The sequence below is a fragment of the Cebus imitator genome, unplaced genomic scaffold (genome assembly GCF_001604975.1).
Source record: "Cebus imitator isolate Cc_AM_T3 unplaced genomic scaffold, Cebus_imitator-1.0 Scaffold579, whole genome shotgun sequence".
Lineage (NCBI taxonomy): Eukaryota > Metazoa > Chordata > Mammalia > Primates > Cebidae > Cebus > Cebus imitator.
Genome location: NW_016107894.1, coordinates 367,212 through 385,647, shown reverse-complemented (window position 1 = coordinate 385,647; position 18,436 = coordinate 367,212). Strand labels below are relative to the sequence as shown.

The following is an 18,436-nucleotide window of genomic DNA, read 5'->3' as shown; positions in this document are numbered from 1 at the left end:
ACATAACAGGCCCGAAAGCATTTTTATTAATTTATAAGTATAGATTTAAGACTCAAGTCCACCAATGATTTCACTGAAAACAGTATTTGTAGGTTATTTTCTCCCTATTCTGAGAAAGGGCTTTTATTTTTTTAAACTTTTTAAATAGAGATGGTGTCTCACTATGTTGCCCAGGCTGGTCTCCAAGATGCTCCTACCGCTGCCTCCCAAACTGCTGGGATTACAGGCATGAGCCACCATGTCTGGCCTAAGAAAGGGCTTTTAGGAACTCCCTGCCTAGGAATGCAAGACCATCTTATCTCCCTGGTCAAGGCCCTCAGGTGTGGGTTTTCATTCACCAGCATTGGCTGAGTACCCACTATGGGACTGGCCTGTGCTATATGAGGGGGCATCAGAGATGAACAGGAAGGGTCTCTGCTTTCAGTGAGAAGGAAATAGTCATGAGAAAGGATGAAGGAAGTGGCACCTGAGCAGTTTCAGATAAGAACAGAAAGGGCATGCCAGGCGGACAGACAGCATGAGCAAAGGCCTCTGGTGTGAGAAGACTTGGAACAACAGAGCAGCTCAATGTCCAAGCAGTGCTGGTGTGTCAGGATCCGAGGAAAGAGGGCGGAGATGGGCCTGGACAGGTAGGCAGGGAACAGCTGAGAAGGGCCTATGGCTTGGCTAAGGAATTTGGACTTGTCCTGAAGGCAGTGGGGGCTGAGAGGGATGTCACCGAAGATATTTCAGTATGGGCGTGTGACATGCCCAAATACTCTGATAGCAGAGCAGTGTTATCTCCTAAACTGAGGGCCTTCGGGACAGTCATGGGCCTTAGCAAAGAACCCAGAAGAGCCCCTGTGGAACACACAGTGTTGGGGAATATTTTCCTTCAGGTTTCTTTTGTTGTTCTTGTTGATTTTTGAGACTGGGTCTCACTCCTGTCACCCAGCCTGGAGTGCAGTGGCGTGATCTTGGCTCACTGCTGCCTCAACTTCCTGAGTTCAGGTGATCTTCCCACCTCAACCTCCCAAGTAGGTAGGACCACAGCATGTGCCACCATGCCTAGATAATTTTTTGAATTTTTAGCACAAAAGAGATGGGGTTTCGCTATGTTGCCCAGGCTGGTTGCAAACTCCTGGGCTCAAGCAATCCTCCAGCCTGGGCCTCCCAAAGTGATAGGATTACAGGTCTGAGCCAAAGTGATAGGATTACAGGTCTGAGCCACCGTGCCTGGCCCATCTTAGGTTAATAAAGAAAAACATTGCTGATAAATAGCACTGGGTCTCAGCTTGCCATTATTTCCTCAGGGAAGGTTACTCTCCCTGGACCAGGTTAGCTCCTCTTGCCACATAATTCTGTGACACCCAGAACATCATCTCCTGACAGTGTCACTATTGTTCAATGCCACTCTTCCCTTCAGGACCCTAGGTTCCAAGACAGCTGGAATTTTGGTCTTTCTTTCTTACTACTGTCCCCCCAGTTGCTTGCCCAGTGCTGGCACTAGTAGATGCTCAATAAATATTCCTTGAATTAAGAACAAGAGTCACACTGGAGGCAAGATCACAGAGGTGAGCCAGGGGAATGTGATTTCCCTCCTGGTGATCACTATAAATGAAACCCAGAGGCCGGGAGAGTTTCCCAAAAGAGAAGGAGTTTTAATCCGGGCTCTGTCATGTGCCCACTGGATATATTTCCCTCTGGTGTGCTCCTCATTTATGAGGTGAGGCAGGTGGACAAAACTGATTGCTAGGTCTCTCTCTCTAACCCTAACATTTTATGCATGAAAAAATATTGCTTGCCTATGATTCTCCTCTTTCTAGAGTTTTTGTGTTTCAGAAAGATATAGCCACTGGTAAATTAAAGAATAATAATATCATGATTTTATCTAGAGAAACTGAAGTAATTTTACAAAGATGAAAGATACAAAAATGAAAGAGTAGATCTGGGCTGTCTGGAATTTGTTCTGAAAATGGAATATTTATTTTTACAGAATGAATTAAACTGAGTTCCAATCACTTTTATAAAAGGCAAGATTTTTTTTTTTTTTTTTTTTTTTAGGTGGGCCTTGCTCACCAGAATCAGCTCTGCTTCCCTACTCTCCCTTTGGATTTTGCTGAGATTTGGTGAAATATCTAAGACCTGTTCCTCTACTCCCTGCTTCACACTTAAGGACAGAACCCAGTAGAGCCGCTGCTAGGATCCTTCCCCCAGTGCCCATGTGCACAGCTGAGCTGCCGGAGGTGCTGAGTGGGAGGACTCCTCTGTGGGGGGAAAACCCAGCCAGCAAGCAGGAAGCTACTCACCGGAGGTCTCTTCCAGACGAACTGGATGGGGAACTTCTGGCTATAAAAGAGAGAGGTCTCATCCGGTGGGAATTCAGGGTCCACGTAAAGAACTTTCTTTTCTTGTGAAGCTGCTCAAATGTCTTCTCTTTCACTCCAATAATAGGAAAATTGCGGCTGATGATGGCTGAATAGATGCCACTTGGGTTTCCACCCCCAGCCTCAGTAGCCTTGCTCTGGGCCGGGTGAGGAACTGGCCCTGGGGACCTGGGTTCAGCCGCTGTCCTTGGAGCCACAGATGGGCTAATAACGGTTGGCATGGCAAGTGACTCTGGAATAAAAAACTTTTTAAAGAAAACAAGATACAGCTATCTTCAAGGAAAGGAAGCAACTGTAAAGGGGAAGTTGGAGTAATTCTGTCATCTGAGAGAAAAGTGTCCATATCCAGTTCAAAGTTGAAAGCCCATCAGAAGGTCGTACAGGGTTATGTCCATCTTAAAAATTGAGCTGTAATCCTGAAGACATAAGTTTTCCTGAGAAAGGAGTGCTAAAGGATTTCTGAAGCAATGTTTACCTGGGGGCTCCTATCAGCAGCATGCATGTCAGAGGGAGAGAGAAAGAGAGTGAGGGTTGTGTTTCAGTGGCCTGAAGAAGCTTGAGCCAGGAAAACTAAAAATAGATGTGAAGAAACACTGTGAGTATGAGGGCAAGAGAGCCTGCATGGTAGAGAAAGGAGAACCTGGCTAGGGACATCTCTGTTGCAATGAAGTGCTAGTGTTGTCAGAAAATGAAAAGGGAGTATCTGAGTAAGGTGAACGCTGGAAATTAGCTGAGAACTGCTGACATGTTACTGAGTAGGCAGTTATATAGACCACCCAAATACTGGCCACCAAATGAATGGAAAACAGTATTGCAAAGAAGCTAGTTAGGGTGAACGGGAGGTACTGAATTCTAGGAAAATATTCTGTGAATTTTAGAGAACATGATTTTCATTCCTAAAACTTTAGGATATCAGAACATTATTCAATGTTAGATTTGGCATCTTTTCTAGAATGTTCTGGGTCAGTGTTCATTGGAAATGTCTGCACGGAAAATCATACTCATCAGAGTCCCTGGTTGAGAAACTCCCTGTCACTACCTGCGTACTTGACCTTGCCACCTCTTGTTTCTCCCCACCCCCCAAAAGAAACACTAGGACTGAATCTGCTACAAAAAGTGTACCTGGGCACAGTAAATCCTCATTTAACGTCATTAATAGGTTCTTGTAAACTGTGGCTTTAAGCAAAATGATGTACTGTGTAGCAAAACCAAGCTAACTGATATAAACAAGAGTTATGTCCCTATAGCACACAATATGTTTTGCTTAAAGTCACAGTTTACAAGAACCTATCAACGATCTTAAGTGAGAACTTACTGTACAGGTTATATGTTGACTAGATCAGCCACACCACATTAGGTATCTGAGACATAAGTTGGAACTGGATACTGAACCAGACTGCCTGTCAAATCCTGGGATGCCACATCTAAGAAGCCGGTTTCAGAGCTCTTAGATGAAGCATAAGTGGCTCTGGGGAAGGGAAGTGCCTGCCTGGCCTCCACCTTGCCTTCTACCCACAATACCAGCTCCAAAAAGGAGGTGACCACATTTAAACTATGGCAGAGTGGAGGCATGTCCTAGACTGCAGTCGTGCCTGTTTCCATGCAACCTGTCTCAGTGATCCCAGGTTAGCGGCTATGGAAGAAGGTAGGAAGTGACAGGTAAAATAGTGAGTACTATCAGCCTCCTGATCCCTGGGGTTGCAGTTTTGAAGAACTCTATGTCTGGGCTTGCAGGACCATCAGCCTAGCCTTCTGTCCCTCCAAGAAAATGCCCAGCGCTCTTTAACTGGGGAGGCAGAATAGAGGACAGCGGTCTCTGGAGGCTGACCACCTCAGTTCAAAGTCTAGGTTGGCCCCTTACTGGCTGTACCTGTGTAACTTTAGCTGAGTTATTTCTTCCGTTCTGTCTCAGATTTCTCACCTACAAAATTGGTACAATTACAGTCATTCTGTTATTAGGTTTCTGTAATGATTAAATAATTTATGTAATGCATTTAACATAGTGCCAGGATTGTCTTAGGCACTCAATAAATGGTGTTGTTAGAGAAAACCTGAATTTAATATTACTTTGGAGTTAGGTCAGGTTAAATGATACATTCATTTGCTGACACAAATCAGCATTCACTCAATGGGCATTAACTGAGTATCTGCATGTGGACAGCACAGAAATAGGTATAATCTGCCCAGGCTCACGTAGTATACAGCATCTCCAATCAGAGGCTGGCCTATCTTCCTGCACTAAAAAGATGGACCTCCACCTTCAAAGTCACCAATGGCACAGACAGCAAAGGTAGGGTTTCCTTCCCCCACTGTTGTAAGTTTGGGTCCCAAACCAGCATTCTATCCCACCCTGAAATTCACAGCACAGACCCACAGTTTATTGTTTCTGTTTATTTAACTTCCTGTTTGCCCATAAGACCGTGAAGCTGGGAACTGGGTTCCCATTTCCCTCTCAGGTTTAGGCATATAGAAGGCCCTTAATAAACATGTGTTATATATCTGGTAAATGAAATTTTCCTACACAAAGAGAAATTTCTTACACTTTTGGCTTTGCCGGTGCAATCAAAGAGTCTCGGCTCATCTGCTCCAGGCGGAGGAGCTGTTTTGGGCCACACACCCACTGAGCTTTCTTTCCTTAGCTGTCTCAGCCAGCACCATCTGTGAGTAACTAACAGCAGTGTGTGACATTGGTGAGCCTCTTGTCAGAGCAGGTAGGTATATCAAACACAGAAAGGGCAAGGCGCCATTCGTTTTGCTCCATTAGCTGTTGTGGATAAAACATTCTCTCAGATGAACAGGTCCAAACTCAAAGTTTATTCAATGGCACAGCTGTGGAAACCAATGCTATCAGGAAGAAATCCAACTTGGGCCCATGAACAAAGGGCAGATAAAGAGTATATAAACAGCAGCTCATTTCACTTCCCAGAAGCCCCTTCAAGGATAATTAGTTTTTATAACATACTTCACCCACGGTCATGTAATCTCTGTGGCTAGAATGGTTTCCGTTGCACAGCATTGCCAACTAATGACTGTCTTTGCCACCAAGAAGCATTTCTTGGATTTCTAACACCATTGGAAGCAATGTCTTGCTTATAATTATAATACCTCTCATTAAGTGCCTACTGGGAGCTAGCCACTTCAAAGAGACCTTCAAAAAACTTATTTTAAAATAATTTTTGACTTACAAAAGAGTTGCAAAGATAGAACTCCTCAGTGTCCTCCAGTCTCTGATAATTCCACAGTGTTTGTCTCTCATGACCCTGACACTTTTGAAGAGTACTTGTCAAGAGTTTTGTAGAATGACTCTAAATTTGGATTTCTCTGATATTTTTCACATGATTAGACTGAGGTTATGGATTTGGGGGAAGCCTATCACAGATGTGACATGGCCATCTCCATCTCCTCAAACTGTATTTGTGGGTACATGTTATTGATAGGTTTCATTACAGGTGATGTCAACTTTGATCACTTGCCTAAAGTGATGTTTACCAGGTTTCTCCCTGGTAATGTTACTGTTTTTCCCTTTCTGTACACATAAAATATTTTAAATCTGTAGAACAACTCTGCAAGTTTGACTAATTCCATTTTGCAACTGAGGAAACTTGAAATATCTGATGTATTTTTACAGTTAAGTATTGGAAAACTCACAGAATTTTAGAGATTATCTCTTTCCTTTCTTTCTTTCTTTTTTTTTAGACAGTCTCGCTCTGTCGCCAGCTGAAGTGCAGTGGTATGATTTCGGCTCACTACAACCTCCGCCTCCCAGGTTCAAGTGATTCTCCTGCCTCAGCTTCCCGAGTAGCTAGTAATACAGGTGTGCACCACCAGGCCTGGCTAATTTTGTATTTTTAGTAGAGATGGGGTTTCATCATCTCTACTAAAAAGTTTGGCCAGGCTGGTCTCAAACTCCTGACCTCAAGTGAACCACCCGCCTCGGCCTCCCAAAGTGTTGGGATTACATGTGTGAGCCACTGAACCAGGCTTAGAGATCTTCTCTTTAACAAAGTGCAGAGAGGTTAAATTCCATGGCCAAGATCACTCGGCCAGTTCACTGTAGAACCAAACTAGAGTCCAGGTCTCTTGATTCCCATCGAAGTAAATGTATGAATAAGATTTAACTGATGTGAATTAGGCATGAGATCGCCATAGCCTTGCATATAAGTAGTTGGGCTCCTCTTCTCCTGGCTCTGACTAGACAGCAGTCTAATACCATTTGGCCTGGCTGGAAACAACTGTCAAGAAGCAGCTGCTGCACTTTGGGTGGCCAAGGTGGGTAGATCACATGAGGTTAGCAGTTTGAGACCAGCCTGGCCAACATGGTGAAACTCCATCTTTACTAAAAATACAAATTAGCCAGGCCTGGTGGTACACACCTGTAATCCCAGCAACGTGGGAGGCTGAGGCAGGAGAATCGCTTGAACCCGGGAGGTAGAGGTTGTAGTTGTAGTGAGCCGAGATCATGTCACTGCATTCCAGCCTGGGTGACAGAGTGAGACTCTGTCTTGAAAAAAATAAAGCAGCAGCTGTCTAATTCTGGCAAGTCTTGCTGTGGCACTAGAGCTTTTAGCAAGGCTGGTCATGAGACAAGCAGATTTGATATTAGATGCCAATGTCTGTTATTTCTTCTAGAATGCTAGCTATATGGCCTCTGTGGTCAGTGGCTAATATGATAGCCTGTTTCCAGTGGAGCTGCTGATGGCTTTCTATCTCCTGGCCTGAGAAGTTTTTTAGTCTAGAGTAGCTCTCTGAGGGTTTGGTTGGTGGAAATCCTAAAAGCAGAGTGGAATGCTTGATATTGTCAGAGGAATCTCATTACTCAGGCTTATTAGGCAGCGTGGTTAATTAGCTGAAAACCATTGAGCTCCCAATGTTTATGTGCTTTGACTGTGTTTCTGCTGCTTATCATTATGATGCCTTGATAGTGAAAGGTATGTGACAAAGTGAAGGAATTCTGCACACAGACCAAACTCCAGAATTGTATTTTCCTTAAAACAAAGAAAATTGTTGTATATGATCCTAACACAATGCTTAAAAGTAAAAAAATTACCATATAATCAAAAGATCCCATTCCAATGTTGCCAACTGTCCCAAAAGAGAAGGTAAGGCTGGGAGCAGTGGCTCATGCCTATAACCCCAGCACTTTAGGAGGCCAAGGTAGGAGGATCATTTGGGCCCAGGAGTTCAAACTGGGCCCAAACAGGCTAAAAGATTTTTGATATTGTTGCCAGATTGCCATCCTGAAAGATTATACTTACATTTTTCTGTTGGGTAGTTTCCGTTTTTAAACTGATTTGTCAACTCATTCCTTGACATTTACATCTTGAAGGAAAGACATACTATGTATTCATTTTAGAGCTTTTTTAGGAACCCTGTTGAAATGAATAAAATTCCTTACATAAAATCCAGTTGCCTGTGAAATCATATTAAGAATTATCCACAATAAAGTAATTTAATGCTTGTAGGACAACTCAGCCCCATATTGCTCTCTAGCACACAAATTCAGCAATGGGAGGTAGGTAAAGTGTGAGAAGCAGTAAGAACAGAAAACCATTAAAAACACCCAGACTTTCTCTGCATTTGTCTGTAGCCAAATGTTTCAATATAGATTTGGGTCAAAACAGAGCAGTTCTTCATTAACTTACTCTACTAGTTACTGTTCCATTCCCCCAACAATATTTTAAATGGAAGAACAGACATGTTATAAATGTTGACCTAAAGATAGTTCTTATTGAACTTTAAATGCTATTAAAAACTATCATTTATATTAGGGAGGAGCACCCAGTCTTCTGGCAAAGTTTTATTTTAGGTTGGCATCTGAAGATAGGAACTATAACTTCAGCTAATACAAGGTTGCTCCTTTCTTCTCAACTGCAAAACTTAAAGAAATACGAGCAAAGAATCTGTGTGGGTCTCTGTGAGCTTACGTATGGTGCAGAGCTCAAATCTCAACTCATACAATGAAATGTGTCCATGAGGAAATGCACAATATTGATTGCCTTTGGGAAGAGTCTTATGTCAAAAAAGGAAATCACATGGAAATACATCAATTATAATTTTTTAATCAATTAAATCCACCAGCTAAGCAATCACAGCCGAACAGTTACTGAAAGTCAGGTATAATGGTGCTCTATCAGACAGAAGAGAAATAGAACATGCTCTTGAGGAACATACAATCTAATAGGAAAACAGAGACATACTGGAAACATTAAGACATGATCCCTGAGAATGCTAAGTAGAGCACAGTTATAAGTGGGACAGCATTTCAGGGAAGGGCAAAATCACTGCTAATGGGTGTGGGGATAGGGGTGTTGGGGTAGTTAGGCTTCATGGGAAAGTGAGATTTGAGTTGGGCCTAGAAGGATAGTAAGGGTTGGTGGGGATATTGCTGCCCAGGGATCAGAAGGTACAGAGGTGGCCGTTGGCAAGTTGCTAAGTGGAGGAAGCCTGATGAGAAGAGGTGTGTGTTAAGGAGTGCTGAAGAGTTGAGGCTGTCAAAACAGATGGTGCAGCAGGCAGCAGGGAGCCACAGGGGTCTGTAGATCCATGAGCATCATAACGTGACTGGTACGTTGTAATGTTTTGCCTCATGGCAAGCCATATTAAAGCCTGGGATAAAAGGAAAACTCAGCAATACGAATCCTGTCTTTATTTTAAATTTTGATATTTTGTTCATCATGGGTATTTTTTGCATTAATTCTGATTTTTAAAAATAGTGCACTGAAATATTACTTATTTCGATTACTGTATTTTTTGGTATCCCTTAAATTTTGTGCCAAAGGCCAGGGCCTCACTTGCCTCATCCCAGTCCCAGCCATGAGTTCTACTTCTGAAGTTCAGTAGAAGTAAACATACGTATTTATTTCATTGTTATTAATTATAGTTTACTCATATTACAAATATTCTTTGGTTAGTAGATAGCACTTAATTAAAAAACAGCTTAAAAGACATGGATTTTAAGATTAGCCTGAGAAGCACAAAAGGAAAAAGAATCCTTTGTGCTGCCAAGTTGATCTCTAGGGGAGAATAACTCCCACTGGTGCAGAGCATGCAGTACAAACCCAAGAGGGCTGTGCTTTGTCTACTCCATGTAGGTGAAAGATAACTGGGGAGTACCAGAGGCTGCTGTCCACTTGGAGACTGGCCTTGAGCAACTCAGCTGCTACAGCCAAAGAGCCAATGTCACATGGCCTGAGGCAAGCCCTGGCAAATGGGCTGCCCAGGTAGGCTTGGCACACATTAAAACAGACCCATGCAGCCCTGCTCAAGGAATGGAAGCAATGGAAGAGTCCTGAACACTATAAATGTCTCAGGGTATGTGTCCAGGAAAAAAGGTGATGTCTGACACAAGGAATATTGCTACTACATGTAAAATCAGAAATTTTAAAACATGAAATCTATTGTTCATTAGTATAATGGTAATGAATGAAAGATTATTTTGACTCAGGGAAGGCAAGCAGATTGCAGTGCAAATCTCAAAAAAGGCAAGGGGAAAGGGTGAAAAGGGCAGGCAGGTCCCTGCTTACATCACCAAGGGCAGTTCTTTGTCATATGATGTGGACCTCCCAGTCAGTGGCAATGTTGAGTGAGAGCTTCTTCAGACTCAGGGTGGATGTTTTGGCACAATACATAAAAGCCACAGGCTGCTCTTTACCATCTAACAGCAAGACAATAAAAGAGGGAAATTTTGATGAATCTCCAGAGGGGAAAAATATTGTCTCCAAATCTGAAATGTTTTCTCACTCGAGTATAAAACCTTATACCCCACTCCAATTTAATAGAACTTTAACCCATGAACTTCCATGAAGTTTTAGAAACATGGAAAACTTCATTGTTTTGAGCACAAGATTGGCTGAAAAGAAACCATAAGGAACAAATAAATTTGTCTAACAATTTCAGGAAGCAAGGAAGGATTTAAGTCCCATCCTGCCCTTTCATAAACTCCAAACACATGGGTAGGATTCTCCAGGTCTTCAGATAGCTATAGTTTAAACAAATATTCAGAGAAGCTATAATACTATTTCAAGCCCCAAATAAGTTTCCTTAGAAAAACACTAAAAGTGAGCAGAAAGATCAACTAATGAAGAGAAGCAAGATGGCATCATTTATTCTAGAGACTAGTATATTTCACCTCTACCTGAAGCACACAGTCCACTCAGACTAAGCATATTATGTCGGTTTGGGGACTAATCATCTCTTCTCTCCAGATAATTCTGTTTATAAAAACAAATGGTGAGGTCAGAATGGACTGCTTTCTCACCGGATGAGTGGGTAATCACAGAAGATGGCTCCTTCCTGAGGCCTAAGACCAAGATTTGCTCCACCACACACTTGCTGGGATAATGACCCCTCTGGTCGGCAGAACTGGAATAGATACAAACAGTATTAAAAGGACAGTGACAGGGGTTTGAAATGGCTGCCAGCTCAACATCTCTAGCCTTGTGATTTCCTCTCCCATATGTCTGCTGGAGGCATGATCCATATAGGAGTCATATTTACTAGGATGAAGAGATAATAAAAGATGACTTGGCCAGGCATGGTGGCTCATGCCTGTAATCCCAGCACTTTGGGAGGCCGAGGTAGGCAGATCACTTGAGGTCAGGAGTTCAAGACCAGCCTGGGCAACATGGCAAACTCCTGGTGCTACCAAAAATATAAAAATTAGCCAAGAGTGGCGGTGCGTGCCTGTAGTCCCAGCTACTTGGGAGGCTGAGATATGTGAATCCCCTGAACTTGGGAGGTGGAGGTTGCAGTAAGCTGAGATTGCACCACTACATGCCAGCCTGGCTGACAGAATTAGACTCCATCCCAGAAAAATAAAAAAAAAGACCACTCTATGTACCAAAGAACAGCTAACCGGTGCCAAATTAGGCTCTCTTTAACAAGTATTTGAAGAAAAATCACTGAAGAACACAAAAGTTACAAATGTGACTGGAATGTGATAATTAAATTGTAATAAGTCAGGTATTTAGTGAACTGGTGAATGGATGAATGAATGGAATTAGTGGGAGCTTAAATTAAGTCCTTTTTTATTTTTTAGAAAGTAGAGGAAAGGAAGTTAGAGACAATAAGGGAGGATCGTTTATGGTAGAGTGGTTGAAAAACACTCCAGAAATGGGCCAAGCGCAGTGGTTCATACCCGTAATTCCAGCACTTTGAGAGGCTGAGGTGGGTGGATCACCTGAGGTCAGTAGTTCAAGACCAGCCTGGCCAACATGGCGAAACCCCATCTCTATTAAAAATATAAAAATTAGCTGGGTGTGGTGGCACACGCCTGTAGTCTCAGCCACTCAGAAGGCTGAGACAGGAGAATTGCCTGAACCTGGGAGATGGAGGTTGAAGTGAGCCAAGATCCTGCCACTGCACTCCAGCCTGGGCGACAGAGCAAGACTCTGTCTCAGAGAAAAAAAAAAACAAAAAACAAACAAAAAACTCCAGAAATGGCCTTCATTTGTTTCTTTAAATAGTACCTTAAAACATCACCTGTGGATTTGAGGATGTCAAACAGATAGTGTGATTTATTTAAGAAAACAAACAGTTTCTTTAGCTGCCATTACCTATTGATCAAAACACTGGAACAGAATGAAAACTTCCTGTGCAAAAATTGCTGCTGGTGGAGGTACTGGAATGAATGGCCATCATCAAGATATAACTCACCCACTGAAGAACCCTGAGGAATGAATCACAGAGACAGAATGTGCTTATATAATAGCTTTACAGGAAAAGAATGTCAGCTCCTAAAGGGTTACAATAGAGTAAAAAGTTTGTGAAAAATTCAAGCTATATGAGGTAGTCGTACAAATATCTAATATATTCAATAGCCAATCATTCCTGAGTAGATAGTAAAACAATAGGAAAGTCACGTAAGAGGAGCACAAAGAGATAGGCTTTGTTGAAAGAATTTAAACTATGATGTATGTTCAGTTGTATAAGTGAATTCCCTGAAAAATACTCCAACAGAATGTGACAACAAGGCCAAGAAAGTTCACAGAACGATACTGATGTTAAAAAAAAAAATCAATATATAATAGATGAGATCAACTGTCTTTAGAAGACCCTCCACTTAGAGAATGGTATCTGGTTCTTTCTGTTTTTTCTTGGTAGGAGGATCCCTATTACATGTCAAACAATGTCACAGCACTCCATATGGCAATTTATTATTATTGACAATACTCGATATGCTATGAATCTCTGGTCTTTTGTATTTATTCTGGAGCCTCACATGGGTTTGGGGCCCATAGTTTGGCCCAAGAAGACATGCCTAAGTAACAAGGAAGAAAAAAATGTATAAGTGAATTATCTTATAATATTTATATCAATGCAAATAAGTATTAATACAGTTAAGAGTAAGGTTTGGTGTGTGTTTAGCCCCATATTACATTTGAACAAACGGACAGAAGAAGAATCTGCTACAGGCCTCACTAGGCTCAAAAATCTTCTCAAAATGACACATTTCTAGATCCTCCCAGGCTTTGGTTTTAGTTGTTGGAGCTACCTGATGAGAAATCACTAGGTGGGACTGAGGTCTCTGAAATGGTGCATAGATATGGGTACCATTTAATGGAGACTGGGTTTGGGCGCTATCTATGTGGGAAGGCTGCCTATGGCCCAAAAAGCATTCATTCTAGTAGTAATCAGTGTTAAGCTCAAGAGCACCAACAGACAAGTGCCCAAGAGGAACATTCTGTCATTCCCAGATCTCAGAGTTCCCTTAAGAACAATTCCAGGAAAAGCAGATAAGCTGAACAATTATTCAGAACAGAAATGATTCAAAACCTTGATTTCTAGATAAATGTCAGGAGCACCTATCTCATAGATGGAGCTCACCACTTTTATGTGGTGTCCCAAACTCAAAAAGCTACCAATGGAAAGAGAGAGTAGAAACAAAAAGGGTAACAGATTTTCCAAATACCTTAGTGCTAAGAGCAACCCGGAGTCCATAGGAAGATTCAGTCATCCAGCCTGTGGATTTTCCTACAGTTGTCTTTATTGGTACCACACTTCCACCTCGCTGAAACACTGGTATCTATAACACAGCAGCATGCTCAGGGAAGCAGTATTCATATAAGAAAATTTCAAGGTAGAATTTAAAAATATTTCATTTTAAAAGTTTCACACTCTTTACAAGTACAGATTCATAGGCAAAACAAATTTTAGGGCATAGAGATGGCAAATATGGGGGTCCTGGTATTAAAAGGAAAGAGCACTAACGCTAAAGAATGGTCCATTTTTTACTTATTAGGGAAAATTCCCACCCTTCACTGGTTTGTTATCTACGTCTGTCTTTGCTGTTTTTTCCTCTTAAGTGATGAATTCTTTTCTACCTATCCTATAAATGGCCTTTCCTATTTTGCATTTTAAATTTTCCATCAGTATAGTATACATACTTATTTCTAGAGCCCTGCTAAAGAATGAAGTTTTCTGTCTTTGCAAGTGGGCCCAGAAGTCTGTTTGTATGTGTGCATGTATAACTGATAGCGGATTTTTGGTTTGGGCAGATGACTTTTGTCCTCACTCACTGCAGTCTGTCCCCTTCTTGCTCCCTGTTTCTATGGCTCACCTGGATGACTAATTCCATTCTGAGGGTAAATCTGTGAAACTGCTTCTGTTATATTAGAGATCACCAAGGGTACTTTAAGAGACCCTAACAACAGGCCCATAACCATGGGTCTTCTGAAATGGCACTCTAGGCAGCAATGCCTGGGTAGGTTTCCCGCCTCCTGTAAGGAAGCTGCCTGTGTCATAGGAGTGTTTCTGTTTTGCTTTGATTCAAGAATGAGCAGGCAGGAGAGTACAAGAACACGCAGGAAGTTGAGATTGAGGACAGAGTAGTTCAGATGTCCAACCTCTGCTTAACTTGCCTTGGCAGCGAGAAGTAAAGCACTTCCATCTCCCCACACATGCGTCTCCCTCATTGGCCAATCTCTCCTTTCTTTTTTATTTTTCTCCCCAAAGAACAAGGCCATAAGTTAGAGTGAAATGGGCTCTAGAATGGGAGTCCAGCCCAAGGAAATGCACTTGAGGGGTCTGCCTCAGTTCTGCCACAAGTTTGCTGTGTCCCCTGGTCAAACAATTAACTTCTCTGAATCTCAGGTTTATTCTTTATCTGTGTGAGGGATTATAGTAGATGATTGTTAAAGTTCTCTTCTAGATCTGAAAGTTGATAGCTGAAATTATTTTTTTTAAATAATGGGGTTCATATTGCTACTGATGGTTTAATATCAGTATCTACTTATCAATCTTCGCACTGTGGTAGTGTGGCAGTGGTTGTGATTCAGATGTAGGAAGAAAGTTCCCTTTAGAAACTCAAGACAGCCTGGATGGACCACTTTGATTTTAACTCCATAACTGATGTATTTCCTTGGGCCCAGGGTTACAACTGAAAACTCCTGTTTTTTGCCTTAGTCCTGGAGAATGACATTCCAGATGGCACATGTGGTGACTACCATGTTTTGTATGTTTTTAGTGTTTGTTCTTTTTAGACACACAAATGTAAACATACAGGGAAGAGCTGTGTTTGTCCCTGATGTCTCACTCTGTGAAATCACAGTAGATGTGATTTTTAACTATTTTCTTCCTCACATTTTACAGCTTTGTCAGAATTCATATACCATATAAATCACCAACTTAAAGTACACAGTTAAACAATTTTCAGCACATTCAGAGTCATGCAACCATCACCACAATCATTTTTAAAGCATTTTCATCACCCTAAAAGGAAACTCTCTGCCCCAGCACTAGGCATCCCTGGACCTACCTTCTGTTTCTATATGTGCTATTGTACAGAATGCTAGCATCCTTGTTTTTTCTATAGAGGAACACATTATGGAGTTAATGTTTGTATCTCTCCAAATTCATATGCTGAATCCCCAAGCCCCAGGTATTTGTAGATTGGGCCTTTATGATGTTAACTAAGGTGAAAAATGTGGTCATAAGGGTGGGTTCCTGAAATGACAGGAACAGTGTTCTTGTAAGAAGAGAACTGAGATAGCGCCCTCTCTTTATCTCTCTCTGCCATGTGGGGGCACAGCAAGAAGGTAGCAGTTTATAGGCCAGGAAAAGTCCCTCACCAGGAAAAGATTCAGCTGGCACTTTGATTTGGAACTTCCAGCCTCCGAAACTTTGAGAAAAGCAGCTTCTGTTATGTAAAATCACCCAGTCTGTGGTATTTTGTCATGGCATCCCTAGCTGACCAATAGAGCACAATAGGTAAAAACAGTAGTCTGAAAATAACTTACAGTGTCCAAGGCTACTGGAATCTTTACAGTACACCCTCCTTCCCAACAAGCAAATGTCTTACAGTCATACCAGACCTAGAAAGTAAGGGGGCCCAGTAAAAAAAGAGTACATCAGCAACTTTGCTCACCATTTCAATACTCAGTGAAGCATCCACTTACCTGGATTTCAAATAACCAGAAAGCTGAAATAAGTGTAACTTAGAAAATATATTAGGTAGAAGTTAGGAAGAACATGTGCTTTTAAAAAGATCTCAAAGGACTGTGGCTGATTAATTTAACTAAAAGGCCATTTGTTTCTCTATTCATCCAAAAGCTACTTATTGAACAATTTACTATGTGCCCAGCACTGTGCCAGGTGCTGAGTATACATGACTGAACAGAAAAGACATAGTTCCTGTCCTCATGGATTTTTATTTTATTTTTGAGACATAGTCTCTCTTTCTGTTGCCCAGGCTGGCATGATCTCAGCTCACTGCAACCTCCATATCCTGGGTTCATGCGATTCTCCCTGCCACCTCCATATCCTGGGTTCAAGCGATTCTCCCTGCCTCAACTTTTCCAAGTAGCTGGGATTACAGGTGCCCACCACCATGCCCTGCTAATTTTTGTATTTTTAGTAGAGATGAGGTTTCGCCATGTTGGCCAGGCTGGTCCCAAACTCCTGACCTCAAGTGATCCGCCCGCCTTGGCCTCCCAAAGTGCTGGAATTACAGGCCATCCTCATGAATTTTAAAGTCCACTTGGCTTATAAAAACTTAATGCTTCTAGTATGAAAGAGATGATGGAGAAGAGGAAAAAAAAAAAAAACAAAGAAGACAAGCACATTGTAGGCAAATAAATTACAAAAGAGGCAGGAGAAAAGGAAGCATCAGAGAAGGAAACATACCTGGGAGGAAAACAAATGGAAACTTGAATTACTACTATAGTACCATTTTTTTTTTTTAAAGTACAATTGAAGGATAAGGTTCTTCAAGGGGGTTTAGCTGCTGAAGTACCAATAAGGTCTCATAAAGTAATTTGATAGGATAAATTCTTAAAATATCATCAGAAGCATAATTAAAACAAACATCTTTTTCTTTCTTTTAGCTGAGACACTTTCTGACAGCCCTGGAGTCTATTTTGCAAGTTCAACTCCTGGGATTACCACATCCTTCAGATGGCAGTTATGTGAAGCAAGATAATCACAAAACAGTCCAGGAAATAGTACTGAAGGAACATAATACACACTCACAATGAAGTGTTTGGAATGATGATAGATTATGAATAAAAATCTGTAAGTTGGAAAGGGACTAGTTCCTCTTAACAGGAACCTACCACTTTGCTGGAAATCAACTTGAGAAATTCTCAGCAGAAATATCAGGCAGGGCATTTATTCAGCAGTTGTTGGATTTAATCTTTTCCTCAAGTTTCTACTTGGCAGGGGAACTCTAGTGAAGTGCCCTCAACTTCAGAACTCCAAATAACTGGAGAAGCCAAGAGGACAGACAATAGTTAATGAACATTCTGGAGAGAAGCCTGGTTATTGTTCTGTCAATAATAACAAGCATAGTAAGTGGAACTGTGGCCCTTCAAAAAGATGTATTCATGTCACAATCCATGGAAGGAATGAATATTACCTTCTATGGTCACATGCTTGATTAAGTTAAAGATCCTGAGACAAGGAGGTTATCCCAGATAATCCAGGTGGGCCTTCAATGTGACCATAAGTGTCCTTAAGAGACAGACAGAGACCCACAGAGGAAAAGGCAACATGCAGACAGGTGAGACCGCAGTGATGTGGCTACAAATCCAGGAAGCCCCTTTGGAAGCTGGGAGGGAGGGATGAACAGATTCTCCCTCAGAGCCTCTAAAAGAAACCGACCCTGACAACACCTTGATTTCAGACTTCAAGCCTCCAGAATTGTGAGATAATAAAGTTTTGTTGTTTTAAACCATTACACTTGTGGTAATTTGTTACAGAAGCCTCAAGAAACTAAAGAACAACCAAAGCTAGGTTGAGGGAGAACATGGTGCTGGGTGTGGTTTCGTGGGGTTGCCAGCCCAGTGTGTGACAATACTGAGCAGGGAGTGCAGCCTGGCTTAGCTACTTTGCCACTTACCTTGACAGCCCATGACTATGTGGTGTGGCAGTCCCATGCCAGCTCCATATCTGCATGTCTCTTTCCCCGACTGCTGGAGCCTGTGGCATGCTACAGTGCTCAAGGATGCTCTCTAGGGTTTTGTCTCCTTCCTGCTCTCCCTTCCACACCCTTTTTCCTTAGTCTGGTGCCCTGAGTTTTGCTCCAGCTCTTCTTCTGGCCCCTCTAGATCTGTCTGTGGCCTGTCTTTGGAGGCTGCTCATATTACCATGGCTCTCTACCTGCAGACCACCAGTATTCCCTCCTCTCCCCTGTGCCTTGCCTGGGTTCAATGCACTGGGCTCCAGCAGGTCCAAAATGATATTTTATGCGTGGGACAGTAATTAGTGACAATAATAACAGAGCGAGGAATCTGGGAGGGGAGTCACTACTGTTACTTTCTACCCACTTTGTTGAGTACACTGAGACCAGCTTTTGGTATCAAAAATTCAGGCTTCAGATAGACCCATACGAAAGAGCAAAGTCTCTTCATATCTGCTTTCCCCCAGAGTTTGATACCTCATAGCATACTGAAGATTTCTTCTTACCCCAAGCCTTGATGTGTTTATGAGGACTCACTTTTACTAGTCAAAGTGTGAAGATTAAAAATCATTTTGAGGCCGGGCGCGGTGGCTCACGCCTGTAATCCCAGCACTTTGGGAGGCTGAGGCGGGTGGATCACGAGGTCAAGAGATCGAGACCATCCTGGTCAACATGG

The 18,436-nt window shown here is 42.1% G+C and overlaps 2 protein-coding genes across 6 annotated transcripts in view; both read right to left on the bottom strand.

Annotated features, from left to right (window-relative positions):
- Nucleotides 1-2,587, bottom strand: part of CAPN3 (calpain 3) — a 69,229-nt gene extending 66,642 nt beyond the window's left edge. The window contains 2 exon segments of the mRNA XM_017516293.2: nucleotides 2,289-2,392; nucleotides 2,395-2,587. Coding sequence (XP_017371782.1) covers nucleotides 2,289-2,392; nucleotides 2,395-2,587 — 297 coding nt within the window.
- GANC (glucosidase alpha, neutral C) overlaps nucleotides 2,586-18,436 on the bottom strand; it is an 89,786-nt gene continuing 73,935 nt past the window's right edge. For 2 of the 5 annotated variants that reach the window (XR_001821020.2, XR_001821021.2), the window contains exons 20-26: nucleotides 15,602-15,676; nucleotides 13,276-13,389; nucleotides 11,921-12,033; nucleotides 10,624-10,727; nucleotides 9,890-10,020; nucleotides 7,622-7,735; nucleotides 2,586-5,130 (exon numbers count right to left, since the gene is read on the bottom strand). Coding sequence is in view for 3 of the 5 variants with exons in the window: in XM_017516289.2 (XP_017371778.1) it covers nucleotides 9,911-10,020; nucleotides 10,624-10,727; nucleotides 11,921-12,033; nucleotides 13,276-13,389; nucleotides 15,602-15,676 (516 nt within the window). In the remaining 2 variants the exon portion in view is untranslated. Of the gene's footprint in view, nucleotides 5,131-6,793; nucleotides 7,736-8,409; nucleotides 8,973-9,889; nucleotides 10,021-10,623; nucleotides 10,728-11,920; nucleotides 12,034-13,275; nucleotides 13,390-15,601; nucleotides 15,677-16,318; nucleotides 17,313-18,436 lie in introns of those variants that run through there. The other 3 variants (XM_017516289.2, XM_037734164.1, XM_017516290.2) reach the window with 3 other exon arrangements.